The following is a 16,575-nucleotide window of genomic DNA, read 5'->3' on the forward strand; positions in this document are numbered from 1 at the left end:
CTTCCATATAATGAACCCATTAGAACCTAGAATACTTTGTGTGTGGTGCCCCCTTGTGTCGAGGACCAGGAAAAACAAGTTTACATTCCTGGTTAGGCATGAGAAAGAACCCTTTGGTCTTCTTGCCAAGGTCAGGTGAGAAGGACACATTTCTGACTGTGGTGAATTCCTGCCCCCAAAAGTATGCAAGTACAATAATAACATGACGGTTGATGAAACTCAAAGTCCCACCCATTGAATTGAAGGGAGGGGGACTCAGATCAGGTTTATAATCCAACACCTCCCTGAAGGGAGTTCCAAACACTGCTGTATAATCTGAACTCTGCTCAGCCCCGGTGAGCACAGTCGAGGTCAGCATGACGGAGGCCTTTCCTTCTTATGGAGTGAGTTGTGAGCTCTCATCATGCAGGGGGTGTAGGCCTGCCCAGCTCGCATTGCCCAGGGTCAAAGATGTGCTGTCTGCCTTACACTGAAGAGACTGGCTGGGGGCTGCCTCATATGCCCCGTCCCCCAGACTTGCCTGTCCCGTGTAGAGAAGCAGAAGCCCCTTGTCTACTGTGCACAGGGGAGAGTTTGGCAGCCATTAGTTAGAACTCAAGCATGTGCTCTTGAAGGTCGTTTCCCCACAGACTATCACAGCGTTCCTCAGTCCCTTTGAAGTGCCCTCCTGAGAACCGTTTCAACACGTGCAGTTTGCTCTACGGTATTCTCTTCCCGGGAACACCACAGCATCCCCTGCAGATTGATGTTTTCTGCTGCGTCCTGCCGGCCAGCCCCGTCTGACCTCACCTGACCGTCCACTTCTTTTCCTTGCAGGAGACGTGCACATTGCCATGGTGGACCGGAGCGGCCAGCTAGAGGTAGAGGTGATTGAAGCTCGGGGCCTGACGCCCAAACCAGGCTCCAAATCCCTCCCAGGTGAGGCCCAGCAGCTGAGAGACCTGAGGAAGGAAGGCTGAGGCAGGGATGGCGTACGAGGCAGTCCTCACCAGTAACCTAAAGCAGTGGAAGGCTGGAGAGCAAGATGGGTCAGGAGCGGGCCAGGGAGACACAATGTCTGGCCGTCTCTTTGTCTGCCGGGTTCACTGGGCAGCTCCACCCACTCCCTGCCAGGACCACCAGGGTGGAGACTGGGTAGGCTACGGCGCCTCTCCCAACCACACTCCTTCATTTTCAGCCACCTATATCAAGGCTTACCTGCTGGAGAACGGGGCTTGTGTAGCCAAGAAAAAGACCAAGCTGGCCAAGAAGACTTGCGATCCCTTGTTCCAGCAAGCACTGCTCTTTGATGAGGGGCCCCAAGGCAAGGTTCTGCAGGTCAGTGTTTACAGGGCAGACTCTCGAGTTCTGGTCAAGCATTGGACCAGGTGCATTAATGTATATGCTCTTTATCGTTGGGGGGGGGGTACACACGTGTGGGGGTTACATATTTACCGTGCAGTCCGTTCTCTCCTTTCACCTTGATGTGGATTCCAGGGATTGAACCAGGTCCTGCGGCTTCTGTGGCAAGCCCTCCTGAGCATCTGGCCAGCCCCTTTCCCTCCTTCTCTCCCACTTCCTCTCTCCCTTTTCTTTTTCCCCTCTATTTTATTTTTCACAGCATGCTTTTGTCCCCCACCAGTTCATAGGGTTCTGAGCATGACAAAATAGCTCTCCACTTCTCAGAGCGGGGCAGGAAACCAGGCTGCATCCACCTTCCCACCAGTGCTCTCTACCTCCCTGGGGGCTGGGTGTGGCTCAGTACTTTCTAGAATGATTCCTGTCTTCCTCAGAAAGGTTCCTAAGGAGGGAGGTATGGCTTCCCCAGTTTGCAGATAAGCAGGCAGGGTCTCGGAAGGATGAAATGACTGTTCAGTTGGGGGACTAGATGAGTCCACGTTCAGGTGACTCAGCCCAGCTCCTTGACGTGACACACTGTTGGTGGGTCTTCCTGATGCGGGGGAAGGGTTGCCTCATCCCTTCTGTAGATGAACCTGAGCTCATGTAGGCCTACATGTTGTTTTTTGCTTGGTCCTGAGTTCAAATTCCTGTGTGTGTGGAGAAGAGATGACTTGGAGGTTAAGAACATATGCTACCCTTGTAGAAGACTGCATCTATTATCCATGTTGGGTGCCTCACAACTGCCTCCAACTCTAGCTCCAGGAGGAGAGGTGCCTCTGGCCTCTGGGGTGGGGACACCTTCACTCAGGTGTATGTATGCACGCACAAATTTAAAAAAATTTTTAGAGTTTGCATATGGGCAGCCATTCACTAAGTTAAAACCGAGAGTGGGCCTGCTGTTGGCCGGCCTTGTCTGATGACCAGCTTGTCTTTCATTTGTAACAGACACCTGAGAAAGAGAAAAGGTTATTCTGGCTGAGCTTTGGAGACTCAGGTCCACTGTCAGTTAGGGCTGTGGAGGAATCTGCTCACTTCAGGGCACTTGGGAAGCAAAGGAAGAGCCTGGAATCCCATAATCCCCCTCAGGAATCCATCTCGATGTTCCCAGTCATCCAGCTAGCCCCACTCAGAGGAGCTAGTTGCTCCTCTTGAGTTGTGACAGTTCTGTTGTAAGGGCCCATGGTGTTACAAACCAAAAAAGTGCAGAACTCTAGGATTCTGGGGCAGAAGCCCAATATCAGATGCCTGTTTTTAAAAACAAATTTGAAAAATCATTGACGTAATTGCTTCCTCCTTGAGTTCCAGATGGAGACAGTCAGGGCCAGGCCAGGGGCTTATTAAGGCCCACAGCAGGGCTGCAGTGTGACCCAGGCCCTGGGCTCGTGCAGCGAGCTGCTACCGGGGTGTTGAGAGGAGTGGAACCAGATCCATCCAGGATTTAATCCGAGATCACTGTGGGGCATTGTATTGGTTAATTAGATCTTCTGGGCTGCAGGAGAAAAAGAGACTTATTACAACAGTTCAGACAATGCATGGCCCCCATATGCTATAGCCTGCCATGTCCCAGGCACTCAGAAAGTACATGCCCACATCATTTTTCATTCTGACTCTCCCATCTGTGCCCTGGTGAAGCTGATAGGTTCCTGGGCCCACTGCCCAGTCCTGGAGGTTCAGTGCCTCCCTCTTCCTCCCGCTGCTGCCAGGTGATCGTCTGGGGAGACTACGGCCGTATGGACCACAAGTGCTTCATGGGAATGGCCCAGATCATGCTGGACGAGCTGGACCTGAGCGCCGCAGTCACTGGCTGGTACAAACTCTTCCCCACATCCTCTGTGGCCGACTCCACACTCGGATCCCTCACCAGGCGCCTGTCTCAGTCCTCTTTGGAGAGTGCCACCAGCCCCTCGTGCTCCTAAGGACCTCGATGAGGACAAGAGGCCAGGGGCTCTTGGGGAATGGGAACCTGCTGGCCCCATCCCCCACCCCCTGTACATACTCTCCATGTCCTTCTGGATCCCCTACCCTGCTGCATGCTTGTTGGCCACTGGGCTTGTCCCAGCTGGCAGTGGAGACTGTAGTGTGTGTCCGTGCGTCTGTGTGTGTGTGTGTCCACATATCTGTCCGTTTGTCTGTGTACAATCAGTCCTAGTGATCATATGGACTATTAAGTCCACATCTCTGTATCTCGCTGGAAAGAACCCAAAGGAGCATCGTACGGACCCTTGGCCCATGGAGTCTCCAGGGGTGGAAGTAGGGGACGTGGCCACTGGTGGGCCTCACTTAGTCCCTGCCTTGTTGTCTTATGGTCTCCACTTGCTTTTCTGTCCTGTCTTTTTCTTTGCCTCTCCCAGCATTGCTGCTCTTTTGAGGAATGTAGCATCCATTGCAGCTGACCACACCTGGTTCCGTCTAGGAATCTACATCTCTCCTCCCTACCACGGCCATGCTGGTGGTCACCCCATTGAATGCACTCCACAGCATGTAGCATGCTCACTCCGTGCCCTAGCCGGGGCCCCAGGATAGAGGGTGTCTGGGGAGGAGCTGGCCAGACACACTAGAGGATGTACTGGGGTCTCTCTTCCCCTGGAGTGTTCTAAAATGCCAAAGGAGCTCCCAGTGGACCCAGGAGTAGCTGGCCTTCTCAGGCATCAAGGGTAGCCCTGTCCCCTTTGAGGTCATTCCTGAAGGAACTGCTTGGTCAGAGGTGCCGTGGGTGGGGCTACTTGCTAATGGAGGAAAGAGGGCTAAGGTTCATTTGTTTTGAGCTACTGTCAGGAAACCTGTCTGGCCTGGAATTCACTGCATGAAGCTGTTCTTTCAGGGTTCTGCTTTCTTTGCTCATCCTTAGACACCAGACCCTATCTGGAGTTCTGACACACCAGGATTCCAGCTCCCTAGCTCTGTGGGCAGCCTGGCTCTGTACTCCAGGGTGCCTCAGTCACCAGCTCTGTGCCAGCAATACTCACCCCTCCACCTCCCTGACTTTCAGGAGTGGGCCCCTGCTCTAGGCAGTGGCCTGTACTAGGCATCCCAGCTGCCTCTGCTTTATTACCCCTTCCCTTGTCTGGCTGGGGCTCCTCCCACCCACTGAAAACCCGGTCGGAGGGACTAGTGCCTGGGCCGCATCCCAAGATGGCTGTTGTGCTTACTAAAGGCTGGCTCTAGAATGCTGCATCTGTTCCTCCCCTCCTTAGCTATAGGGTAGAATTGGAGGCTGCCTGGGAGATGGCAAAACAGACCTAGTCCATGTATAGTAGGAGGAAGGAGGCAGGTAGGGGATGGGAAAGACTCTTTGTGCCTCTCTCCTAGCCCATGCCTCTAGCATAAGTGCCTAGGCAGGGAGGGCTGAAGAAACCTTGGCCTGTGTGTGAATCCCATTTGTACAAAAACTAGGGTGCACAAAGCTGTCCCAGCCTAAAGGGCCTCCCTGTGGTCAAGAGTCCTGCACTCACTTTCAAAGGAAGGCAGTGAAGAAGCCCCTCATGTAAACTGGGGTGAGGAGGAGAATACTGAGCAGACTGAGGATGTGTCTGTGCAGGCAGGGGCGCTGGGGGCCAGTTCCCTTGCCAGCCTTTCTGGCTGGGGAGTGTATATGCACCTCCTGTATCGCTAGATATGGGGCAAAGTGCTCTTGGCTTCCAAGCCTTAATGGGTTGGGGGGCAAGGAGGAAACTCGCTTGCAAAAGGCTGTTTTTGTCTTACTTGAGGTGTGTGCGCCTTTAAAGCAGTCACTGGAAGGTGTGAAAACCTTTTGGAGTGGAAGAGTGTCAGTGAGCCACTGACAACACAGACCTTTGTGGACGTGGCGTTGAGTCACTCCCAGAAGTGGGAGCTGTGGCAGCAGAGAGTGTCCCCAGCCTCTTAGAAGGGTCAGCACAGGGATGCTCTAGCCAGAGGAGGGACTGATATGCTGGGACCTCATGCTGACCTGCCTACAGTCTGAGGCTGTAAACTACCTAAGAGATGGGGACTTGGCTGTCCACCTCCCTGGAAGATAATCCCCTCCCCAGTTGATTTTGGGGAATTCACTCTTTAACACTGAGTAATCTCTTCTAGAGATTGCTCAGCCATGTGGGTTGTGTAAGGCTAGTGTGTACCCGTGACAGGGAGGCTGGGTTTAAAGCTCTGTTTCTCAGCACACTGGATTCGGGGCTCCATTGGGATGCCATCCCAGAAGCAGGTGTGCCCAAGTGTGACTCTTGCCTGGGATGGGAGTGATCTGCCCTTTGAGGAAAGGACATTGGGTCAGGAAATAACTGGGTCCTTGTGAGTTCCCTTACCAACAGGCCACCTCACATAACCCCTTGATCCAGGTGTCAGTGGTTGCAGGAGTGGGATTTGGTCATCCCATCTCCTCTAAGCAGGCTAGATCCATCGGTGACGTGACTGGGACAGAGTGGCCCTGCACTGATGCTGGGCTGTGGGCAGGGGCAGTGATAAATGACTCAGAGCATGTCTCTGCATTTCTGCCCTGTCCAGCCTGTCCCACTTTTTAACAGATCCCCTTCCTACAAGGAAAGCAGAGATGGGACTCTGACAGGAAGCGTTCTCTAGGAAATGGGCCAAGTCTTGGTTTGACAGGGACATTTGATCCTTTGGGGAAGGACCTGCTCCAAAGGCGCTCTCATCCTGCCTCTGAACATCACCTCTTCAGCAGGTCCCGGGCAATGGCAGCATGCTCTGGGGTGGAGGCAGGGCTGAGGGAGGCTCCAGAGGCAGGGATGGTGGTGCCTGGATGGTTCTGCCCACGGGACTCGGTGCCTGGACCACTGGGGTCAAGATAACTCTCCCAGGGCCTCAACCCCCAACCAGGGAAGCATGCCAGCTCGTCCTTTACTGCCAGCCTGGGAGAGACCAGAAGTCTCTGTTTTTGTTTTTGTTTTTGTTTTTGTTTTTGTTTTTGTTTTTGTTTTTGTTTTAAAGACACCTGAGCCCTCCCAGGGCATTTCTTTGAAAATGAAATGTAGCACAATCCTCAACTGTGTTCCCAGGAACCCTGGCATACCCAGAGCTCCTGATACCTCACGTTCTCCATCGTCCTTGGCCCTCGCAGGGCTGCTCTTCTGTGTTTCTCCGATTGCTTCCAGCACTGTGCAAACTGTTACGAAGTCGCTTCCTTTGCCCGAGGTTGCTCTCCACTGGGTGGGGAGATGTGGTACTTCATGTTGTGGCCTGAAGCTTGTCCAGCAGCATTTCTGTAGGGGCCACGGGGCAGTGGACAAGAAGAGGCCTGCTCTCCTGCCACCCCCTCTCTCTCCCACCCCTCAGTTGTTGTCTCTAATGTTCTGACACATACAGACGTTCTTTTGGACACACCCCCTCTCCTTCGTCGTCTTCTGATGGAGGGTCAGAGAGGAGGTGGAGATCCAGACTCCGTCCCTGCCTTCTCCCTCCAGTCTGCTTCTAGCCCCGGTCAGAAGAGTTCAGAAGAGGCTCGGGAGATCAACCACCATCAGAGAGCAGGGGAGCCCCATCCTGTCAGCCTGGCCTGGCTGGGAAAGGGTCATTTGGAGAGTGCCTGAGCATCTCGGAGCAACATCAGCAATGCCAAAGAGAGCGACTGGGCCTCCGTGGGCAGCTCTGTCGGTGCAGCTAGACCGAACACAGCTCAGATGGTGGCGTGCCCAAGGGAGGGGCCTTGTTCTCTGACAAAGGGCTTAATCTTTCCATGTAGCAAAGCAACTCCCCTCCCCCAACCCTGAGCATGGGCTTCTGTGGGCCCAGCATGGCTGTGCCTATAAGAGAAGCCGTAGAGGCCAGAGACCTTATCTCCTCCCTGTCTGTCCTAGCAAGTGCTCCTTGAAAAGCCTGTGTTGCTGCTTTGGAGAAACCAGCTCTGGCTGGACACTCGCCAGTAAGGACAGGGCCTTGGACCTGCAAGGAAGTCTATATAGATGCCAGGAAGGGTCCCTGGGCCTGAGAATTCTAGGGACAACTGAGCATCTGCCCCATTAGCCAATGACCTGGACAGGGATGGCTGTTCTGTACTATTTTTTTTCTTATTTTTTTTTCTTTTTGCCAGAAACTGTGACCGTGTATGAGCTATCTTACTGGGCCTCAGTGTCCTCACCTGTGAAAACCAGAGCACTCGCTGGTTGTTCCATGGTTCTCCAGGCTTTCTAAGTGTATGGCTTGGAATTGTGAGGTGGTGAGGGGCCAGTTTCATCCCCTGGGCCCCCATGCTGGGAGCCGGTGTTCATTTGGCCCATGCCCAGATGCTGCTCCTGAAAAGCCCAGATGTGGCTTCACCTCTTTGTGGTTTGCCCTCCTTCTACCACTCTCTCTGATCTTGGCAAGAAATAACCAAGGGTTGTCTACGGTGGACAGTTTCCAAGGTGCCGTAATGTCACCACCTAGGCTGGCTCCTGAGTAGGTCCAGGTCCCCACCAGCAGACAGGCTGGGGCATCCGTCATTCTGCTTCCAGATGACATCCAGGAAGAGTGGACACTCGAGCCTTCTAAAGGAATTCTCTCTGATGGGATGAGAGAGGGAATGTCCTTCTAAGTATTTGGCTTTATAAAACCACTTCTTCCCAAATTTCTTCTCCCAAACTTTCTCTCAGAAGGCAAAGTGGCTGCTTCCTCAGGGAAAGCAGACCTGAGACTTCTAGCAGCTCCTAAAGCAATGCGAACTCACAGAAGGCAGGAACCCCTTTTTTAGAATTTCCAAATGCATCCTGCAAAGAAAGTGAGAGAGATGGGGGGGGGGTGCCCGTTAGGGACTGACAAGCACACTGTGTAGATAAGAAGCAATTAGCCTTTTCTATTTGCGCTCTCCGCAGCATCTTTCCAACCCGCGGCTCCTGGGTGGCAGGTGGACAGCTGGGAGGGAATACTGGCTGCCTCATGTGATGTCCTTGCCCATCCCCCAAGGAGAAAATTCTTCACATGGCTTCTGCATGTACAGTATTTGGGCAGAAAAAAAAAATAAAGTCCATTTGAAATTGGTCTTATGTATGGCTTTCTGAGGATGGTCTTCATTCCAAGAGAAGAGTTCTGAGTAATTAAAAAGGGAAGGGAGATGCTGGCTGGGTTGCTTGAGAGGTGGGAAAGAGGTATGAACACTGACAATGCCAGCCCCCTGACCCTGACCCTGACCCTGACCCTGACCCTGACCCTGCCTGGGGAGCTTGGTTGCCACAGCAGCATTCCTGAGCCATGATGGAATCACACTGGCCTGTTGGCTTTCTAGTGTGGTTCCCCCAGGGACTCTTGCTTTTTAGGTCCACAGACTCTACAAGGCACACCCAACTAGAGGGGACAGGAGGGGCAAGGCAAAGGCCAAGTCCAGGCACCCTTACAGAAACAGTGAGCAGCAGTCAAGCTCTGGAGCTGGGGCTTGCAGTAATCAGGGGCCTCTGCGTGATCAGAGGCCCTCCCCTGCCTCCAAAAGATGAGAAAATTCTAAATACAAACTATGAATTCCCACAATTACTAAAACGTAATAAGACATAATTAAGCAGTGTTTATCACGGCACGCAAGATGTTTTATTATTATTACAAAAATTCATCTTTGCAATTTACTACATTAATTGATTAAAGAAGAAAATGTATTTATCCTAATGCAGAAAAGACATAAGGTTTTATCCTACTTGTAATTTAAAAGAAAAACCTAGCAAGCAGAAGAAGACTTTTTAAATTTGATAATCTTCATACATCAAAAAGGTAAAGCGGGGCTTGAGAGATGACGGTTCATTGGTTGGGAGTACTTAGTGCTCTTCCAGGGGACCAACATTCAGTTCTCCGCTCGCATACTGGGCAGCTCACAACGGCTTTTAATTCCAATTCCAGGAGTTCTGATGCCCTCTTCTGGCCTTCACCAGCCCATATACACAGTATACATATAGACAGGCACACATATACACTTAAAATTTTAAACTATATATTTTCTGGATGTAGTGGCACATGCATGTAACCCCAGCATTGGAGAAGCAGAAGCAGGTAAATCTCTTTGAGTTTGAGGTCAGCCTGTTTTACATAGAAAATCTAGGTCTTACGGGGATATATAGTGAGACTCTGTCTCAAGAAGGAAATAACGTTCATTTAAAGGGGCTGTGTGTGTAGCTACAGATGTGGTTGGAAGGCTTGTGTCCTATGCATGCCAGTCCCTGAGTTTGATCCTCAACATGAAAAAAAAAAGCTGATACCATTTATGGAGCAGAAAACTTGTGATTTAGAAGAACAAGGAATAGGATAAGAAAGTGGAATGCACTGTGCAGGCTTTGAGTATTATACTTGTAGGATGTCATTGGAGGTAGACTGTTATTAAAGATGCATAAACACTAGTTAGAAAATAGTAAAACATTCAACAACCAGTTAATAAAAATGTCCAGTAGAGACAGGGTCCATTACTAAAGTTCAGGAGCCAGAAGGAAGGGGAAAAAAAAAGACAAAGGAACGAAGAACAGCTGGTGTGTTAGGGCTTCTGTTGCTGTGAAGAGGCACCATGACCACAGCAACTCTTATACAGGAAAACTTTCATTGGGGCTGGCTTACAGTTTGAGAGGTTTAGTCCGTTTTCATCACGGCGGGAAGCATGGCAGTGTTCAGACTTGGTGCTGAAGAAGGAGCTGAAAGTTCTACATCTTGACCTGCAGACAGCAGAAGGAGACTCTAATTCTGCACTGGGTGGAGGTTAAGCATAGGAAACCTCAAAGCCATCCCCACAGTGACACACTGCCTCTAACAAGGCCACACTTCCTAATAGTGCCACTCCCTGTGGGCTAAGCATTTAAATATGTGGGTCTATGGGGGGGGCCAAGCCTATTGAAACCACTACATCTGGGTAAGTAAGAAAACACTGTATAATTTCAGTAGGGACATAAAGAGAATTTGGGGCTGCAGAGATGGCTCAGTTGCAAGCCTCAGCGCCCACGGATAAAGCTTTGTGTGGTGGTGTATGACTGTAACCTCACAGCTGGTGGAAGGAGACGGGAACCCCGGGGGTCTCTGGCCAGTCAGCCTAGTCAAATTGGTAAGCTCCAGATTCACTGAGATACCCATCTCCAAATTATATAGTGACTGGAGATTGAGAGATGAGTCCCTGACTAAGAGCACAGGCTGTTCTTCCAAAGGATAGGGGTTTGATTCCCAGCACCCACCATTCACAGCCATCTGCAACTCCAGTTTCAGGGGTTTATTTAACACCCTCTTCTGGCCTCTGTGGTCACTGCTTGCATGTAGTATACAATAAAACATGCAGGCAAAACACTCATTCCCATAAAATTTAATATTTTTTTTCTTTTTTCTTTTTTCTTTTTCTTTTTTTTTTTTTTTTGGATTTTGGTTTTTTTTTTTTTTTTTTTTTTTGAGACAGGATTTCTCTGTGTAGCCCTGGCTGTCCTGGAGCTTACTCTGTAGACCAGGCTGGCCTTGAACTCAGAAATCTGCCTGCCTCTGCCTCCCAGAGTGCTGGGATTACAGGCGTGCGCCACCACTGCCCGGCTTAAGAATACAATTTAAAGGAAGACACCTGATATGCAGCTCTGGGCTCCATGTGTGCACTCAGACACATGCATAAGTATGCCTACATATGCATGTACACACACAAATAATTCAACAATTCAAAGCTCATTTATGATATATATATATTTTTAAATCTCAAAATTAGGAACAAAGGAATGTCCTTAAACTCATGGAATACATTTGTAAAAATGTGAAGTGTTAAAGACTGTCTTAGGGTTTTATTGCTGTAAAGAGACACCATGACCATGGCAACTCTTCTAAAGGAAAACATTTCATTGAGGTTGGCTTACAGTTTCACAACTTTAGTCCATTATCATCATGGCAGCGTGCAGGCAGACATGTGCTGGGGGAGCTGAGAGTTCTACATCTTGATCCACAGGTGGCCAAGGAAATGGTGAGCTACACTGGACATAGCTTGAGAATAAAGGATCTTGAAGCCCTAACAGTGACACACTTCCTCCATCAGGGCCACACCTTATAACAGTGCCACCCTCTATGGGCCAAGCATTCAAACACATGAGTCTGGCCTCCAACTCAGAAATCTGCCTGCCTCTGCCTCCCAAGTGCTGGGATTAAAGGCGTGCACTACCACTGCCCACAGCATTGAGTTTTCAAAAGCCCACTCTGTAGACCAGGCTGGCCTCGAACTCAGAAATCCACCTGCCTCTGCCTCCCAGAGTGCTGGGATTACAGGCGTGCACCACCACCACCCGATTTAAGAATATTTCAAAAACAATTTAAAGGAAGACACCTGATATGCACCTATCTGCCTCTGTCTTGTATGTCTGTCTGTCTCACTTTCGTTTCTTCTGTCTCTTGATCTCTGTGTGTCTCTCAGCTGGGAGCTCTCAGCAGCTGCTCCAGCCACACCTACTTTATGGGTTGCTGTGACAATGCTGTCCCTCATAGCACTAATACAGTAATGAAGACAAAAACCAAAGCAAAACAAACCTACCACACTAGAAGACATGATACATAAACTAGATGCCTCTCCCTAAGTTCAGGAATAGAAATAAAAGAATGTCTGTCCCCAACTACTTCTAGTACACGTTGTACCAGCAACCCTAGTCAATTAAGACAATAAAAGATACTCAGTTCCTCAGCTGAGGTTCCCTCCTCCCGGGGGACTGGTTTGTGTCAAGCTAATGAGAACCTAATCAGCACACTAGGAAAAGTGGAAGAAGAGTCCTCTGACTTCCCTACATGCACCAGGGCACATTTGTGTGCCCCCACACACACAACGCATATACAACAGTCACAAAGTGTTTATAATAGAGTTTAAAAACATAGGGAGAGATGACTCAGCACTTAAGAACACTTACTGCTCTACCAGAGGTCTTGAGTTTGATTCCCAGCATGCATGTGGTGGCTCATAACCATCTGTAACTCCAGTCCTAGGGGATCAAATAACCTCTATGACCTCTGTGCTCATTGTACACACATGGTGCACATAAATGACATGCAGGTAAAACACCCATACATAAAATAAAAATAAATGAATCTTTTAAAAAATTATTTATTTACTTTGTATATATGAATGTTTTGTTGGCATGTGTGTCATTTGTGCGCACTGTGTATGCCTGCTGGATCCCTTGAAACTGGAGCACAGGTGGTTGTGAGCCAGTATGTGGGTGATGGGAATTGAACCCAGGTCCTTTGCAAAAGCAACAAGTGCTTTTAACCACTGAGCCATCTCTCCAGTCCCCAAAATGAAATCTTTTTTTTTTAAATGAAGTCAATTGTCCTCAAAGAATTTGGTCTCTAGATCTGGTGTACTTTGGATAGAAATCCCAGGAGGGAGATTGCAGCCACCAGAATGAAATCCAATCCCTTCAAGACTTCTGACCAAAATAAGAATCTCAGACGGTATTTCAGTGTACTGTCCTACATTCGGAGGAAGATCTTGTCTTCCCCTCTTCCCAAAGAGCTGAGACAGGTATAACGTCCGGCCCGTTTGAAAGGATGCTGAAGTTCAAGTTGTTCGAGGACACTACAAAGGCCAGCAGATGGCAAAGTGGCCTAAGTGTGCAGGAAGAAATAGGTCATGTATGTTGAACAAGTCCAGCATCAGAAGGCTAATGGCACACTGTGCATGTGGGCATCCACCCAGCAAGGTGGGCGTCAACAGGCTAACACTGGACATGGACCGAAAAAAGATCCTGGAGAGGAAAGCCAAGTCCTGACAAGTAGGACAGGAGAAGGGCAAATACAGGGAAGAAATGATGGAGAAGATGCAGAAGTAGAGGCATTGCATACAGGATTTTCATTAAAGACTGCTTAAGGAAAGAGAAAGGAAGGAAGGAAGGAAGAAACCCCAGGAGGATGTTTATAGAAATAGAAAGTGCAAAGGATCTTGAATAATTTTTAAAAAGAATGCACTTAGGAGAAATTCTCTTCTGAATTAAATGTATTTGTGTGTATGATAGGTGGGTCCTCATGCTACAGCACATATGTTGAGCAGAGGAAGGCCTTGTAGAGTTGGCTCTCTCCTCCTAACTTTACATAGGCTATGGGGGGGTCTCACTTGGATACCAGGCTTGGGTGGCATCTGAGGCATCTCTTGGACCCAGGAGAAATTATGTTTTGAGGATTAAAAGTTCCCTATAGGCTCACGTGTTGGTTGGGATACTTGGTCCTCAGCTGGTGGTCATGTTTTGGAGGTTGTGGGGGTTGTGTTGCATTCAACCAGTTTCTGTCAAGCTGTTTCCTAATCAAAACTATATAACAACCAATTGCCAACCCACTCTCCACACGCCCACCCCCACTTCAGGGCCAACACACTGCCTTGTCAACTCCTGTGATGGACTGACTTTACAGGCTTCATCCAGAAACCAATGTAAATCCTTCCCTCCTGCATGTTTCTGGTTTTTGTTGTAAATGTGTGTGAGTGTTTTGCCTGGGTGTGTGTCAGTGCATCATTTGCTTGCAGCACCCAAGGAGGCTAGAAGAGTGTCATATCTGTAGGACTGGAGTGACAGAAGAGTGTGAACAGCCAACCAGTGCTCTTAAACACTGACCTGTTTCTTCAGCCCCCTCATAGTTGTCTTTTCACACTAAATGAATAGTAACGAAGATAGTTCTCACACTTCCTGATTACTGCAAGGTAGAAACAGTGTTCTAAGAACAGATACAGGTAGGATTGTTAGCTGCTACAACCACTCTGGAAATCAGTTTGGAGGTTCCTCAGAAAACTGGTCATAGTACTACCTGTGGACCCAGCTATACTACCCCTGGGCATATACCCAGAGGATTCTCCAACACGTAATAAGGACACATCCTCCACTATGTTCATAGCTAGAAGTTAGAAAGAGCCCAGATGTCCTTCAACAGAGGAATGGATACAGAAATTGTGGTACATTTACACAATGGAATACTCCTCAGCTATTAAAAGCAATGAATTCATGAAATTCTTAGGCAAATAGGTGGAACTAGAAAATATCATCCTGAGTGAGTTAACCCAAGCACAAAAGAACACACATGGTATGTACTCACTGATAAGTGGATATTATCCCAGAAGCTCAGAATACCCAAGATATAATTCACAGACCACATGAAGCTCAAGAAGAAGGAAGACCAAAGTGTGAATACTTTGGTCCTTCTTAGAAGTAGGATCAAAATACCCATGGGAGGAGATAAAGAGACAAAGTGTGGAGCAGAGATTGAAGGAAGGGCCATCCAGAGACTGCCTCACCTGGGAATCCATCCCATATACAGTTCCAAACCCAAACACTATTGTAAATGCCAACAAGCACTTGCTGACAGGAGCCTGATATAGCTGTCTCCTAAGAGGCTCTGCCAGAGCCTGACAAATACGGAAGTGGAGGCTCATAGCCAACCATTGGACTGAGCACAAGGTTCCCAATGGAGGAGCTAGAGAAAGGACCCAAGGAGCTAAAGGGGTTTTCAGCGCCATAGGAGGAACAACAATATGAACCACCAAGTACCCCCAGAGCTCCCAGGGACTAAACCACCAACCAAAGAACACACATGGAGGGACCCGTGGCTCTGCATGTGTAGCAGAGGATGGTCTTGTTGGACATCAATGAGAGGAGAGGCTCCGTGCCCCAGGGTAGGGGAATGCCAGGACAAGGAAGTGGGAATGGGCGGGTTGGTGAGCAGGGGAGAAGGGATGGGAGAGGGGGTTTTCAGAGGGGAAATGAAGAAAAGGGATAACATTCGGAATGGAAATAAAGAAAATATCTAATAAAAACAAACAAAAAAGGAACAGTAAAAAAAATAACAGATACAGGGATTAGTGCAAGAGTGAAGAAATATATATAAGATCAATTCATTTTGACAAAGTTACTGTCTTAGGGTTTCTATTACTGTGAACTGTTACCATGACTAAGACAACTCTTATAAAGACAACATTTAATTGGGGCTGGCTTCCAGATGTAGAGCTTCAGTACATTATCATCAAGGCAGGAGCATCCAGGCAGGCGTGGCGCATCAGGAGCTGACAGTTCTACATCTTCTTCTGAAGGCAACTAGGAGAAGACTGGCTTCCTGGCACCTGTGATGTGGGTTTTAAAGCCTACACCCAGTGACACATTTCCTCCAACAAGGCCACACCTCCAAATAGTGCCATTCCCTGGGCCACGCCTATTGAAACCACCACAGTTACCAAGTACTTCATGTTCCCTTTTTCTCCCAATGAGAGGACTGCAAATGTGAGAAGTTGGATCACTAGATCTATGACTTCTTTAGCCAGAGGTAGCCAGTCATGGGTTAAAAGTATTTTTTAAAATTTCTATCTCCACTGCACATAGAAACTTTTTATTCATAGTCATTATCCTGTAAATAATACAGTATAGTTACTTCTTTTCTAGCATCTACGTTGTGTTAAGTAAATAAAGATAAACAGGAGGCTGTGTGGAGGATACGTGCAAATACCTTGTCATTTTATATAAAGAACATCAGAATCTTCAGATTTGGATGTCTGTGGGGTATCCTGGAAGCAACCATCCAAAAATTCCAAGAAGATCCTGGGGGTGGGGTTGCATTTGAATGGAAAAATATAAACCTTTCCTCACTTAACACTGTAGAGAAGCTAACCTAACCATGCTCGCTTCAGCAGCACAGAGATGAAAATTGGGATAACATGGAGATTAACATGGCCCTGTACAAGGATGACACAGATTTGTGAAACATTCCACTGAAAGAGAGAAAGACAAGGAGAAAAGTTAACTCAAAGCAGAGCTCAAACGTCAATCAAGAAAACCACTTATATGAGAAATAAGGGTAGATCTCATAACTTTATGATAGACATCTTAGACTATAAAACAAAAGACAGCCAGGCATGGTGGTGCACGCCTGTAATCCCAGCACTTGGGAGGCAGAGGCAGGTGGCCTCTGGTCACCTGAGGCATTTCTGAGTTCGAGGCCAGCCTGGTCTACAGAGTGAGTTCCAGGACAGCCAGGACTACACAGAGAAACCCTGTCTTGAAAAACCAAAAAAAAAAAAAAAAAAAAAGACAAAGACAAAAGACACTTTGGATTTCACAAAAGTTAGATTTCTTTTCTTTTTCTGAGTCACTATTGAGATTCCTAAGAAACCAGGCATAGTGGCTTAGCCCTGTCATTGTAGCCCTTGGGAGATTGAATCAGGATGATTACCTTGACATTTGAGGCCAGCCTAGGCTACATAGTGAGTTTGAGCCAACCTGGACTATTATAACAGGACCCTGTCTGAAAGAAAGAAAGAAAGAAAGAAAGAAAGAAAGAAAGAAA

General features: G+C 48.4%; 1 protein-coding gene and 1 pseudogene across 3 annotated transcripts in view; both read left to right on the plus strand.

Moving 5' to 3' along the window:
- Nucleotides 1-8,337, plus strand: part of Rims3 (regulating synaptic membrane exocytosis 3) — a 40,784-nt gene extending 32,447 nt beyond the window's left edge. For all 3 annotated transcript variants that reach the window (XM_052177237.1, XM_052177238.1, XM_052177239.1), the window contains 3 exons: nt 817-918; nt 1,178-1,317; nt 3,084-8,337. In XM_052177237.1, coding sequence (XP_052033197.1) covers nt 817-918; nt 1,178-1,317; nt 3,084-3,296 — 455 coding nt within the window. In that variant the 3' untranslated portion in view covers nt 3,297-8,337. The remainder of the gene's footprint in view (nt 1-816; nt 919-1,177; nt 1,318-3,083) is intronic.
- A 4,324-nt stretch (nt 8,338-12,661) lies between these two features.
- Nucleotides 12,662-13,088, plus strand: LOC127680085 (60S ribosomal protein L26-like 1; annotated as a pseudogene).
- The last annotated feature ends 3,487 nt before the right edge of the window (nt 13,089-16,575 follow it).

This window comes from Apodemus sylvaticus, chromosome 3 (assembly GCF_947179515.1).
Source record: "Apodemus sylvaticus chromosome 3, mApoSyl1.1, whole genome shotgun sequence".
In the NCBI taxonomy this organism is placed as follows: Eukaryota; Metazoa; Chordata; class Mammalia; order Rodentia; family Muridae; genus Apodemus; species Apodemus sylvaticus.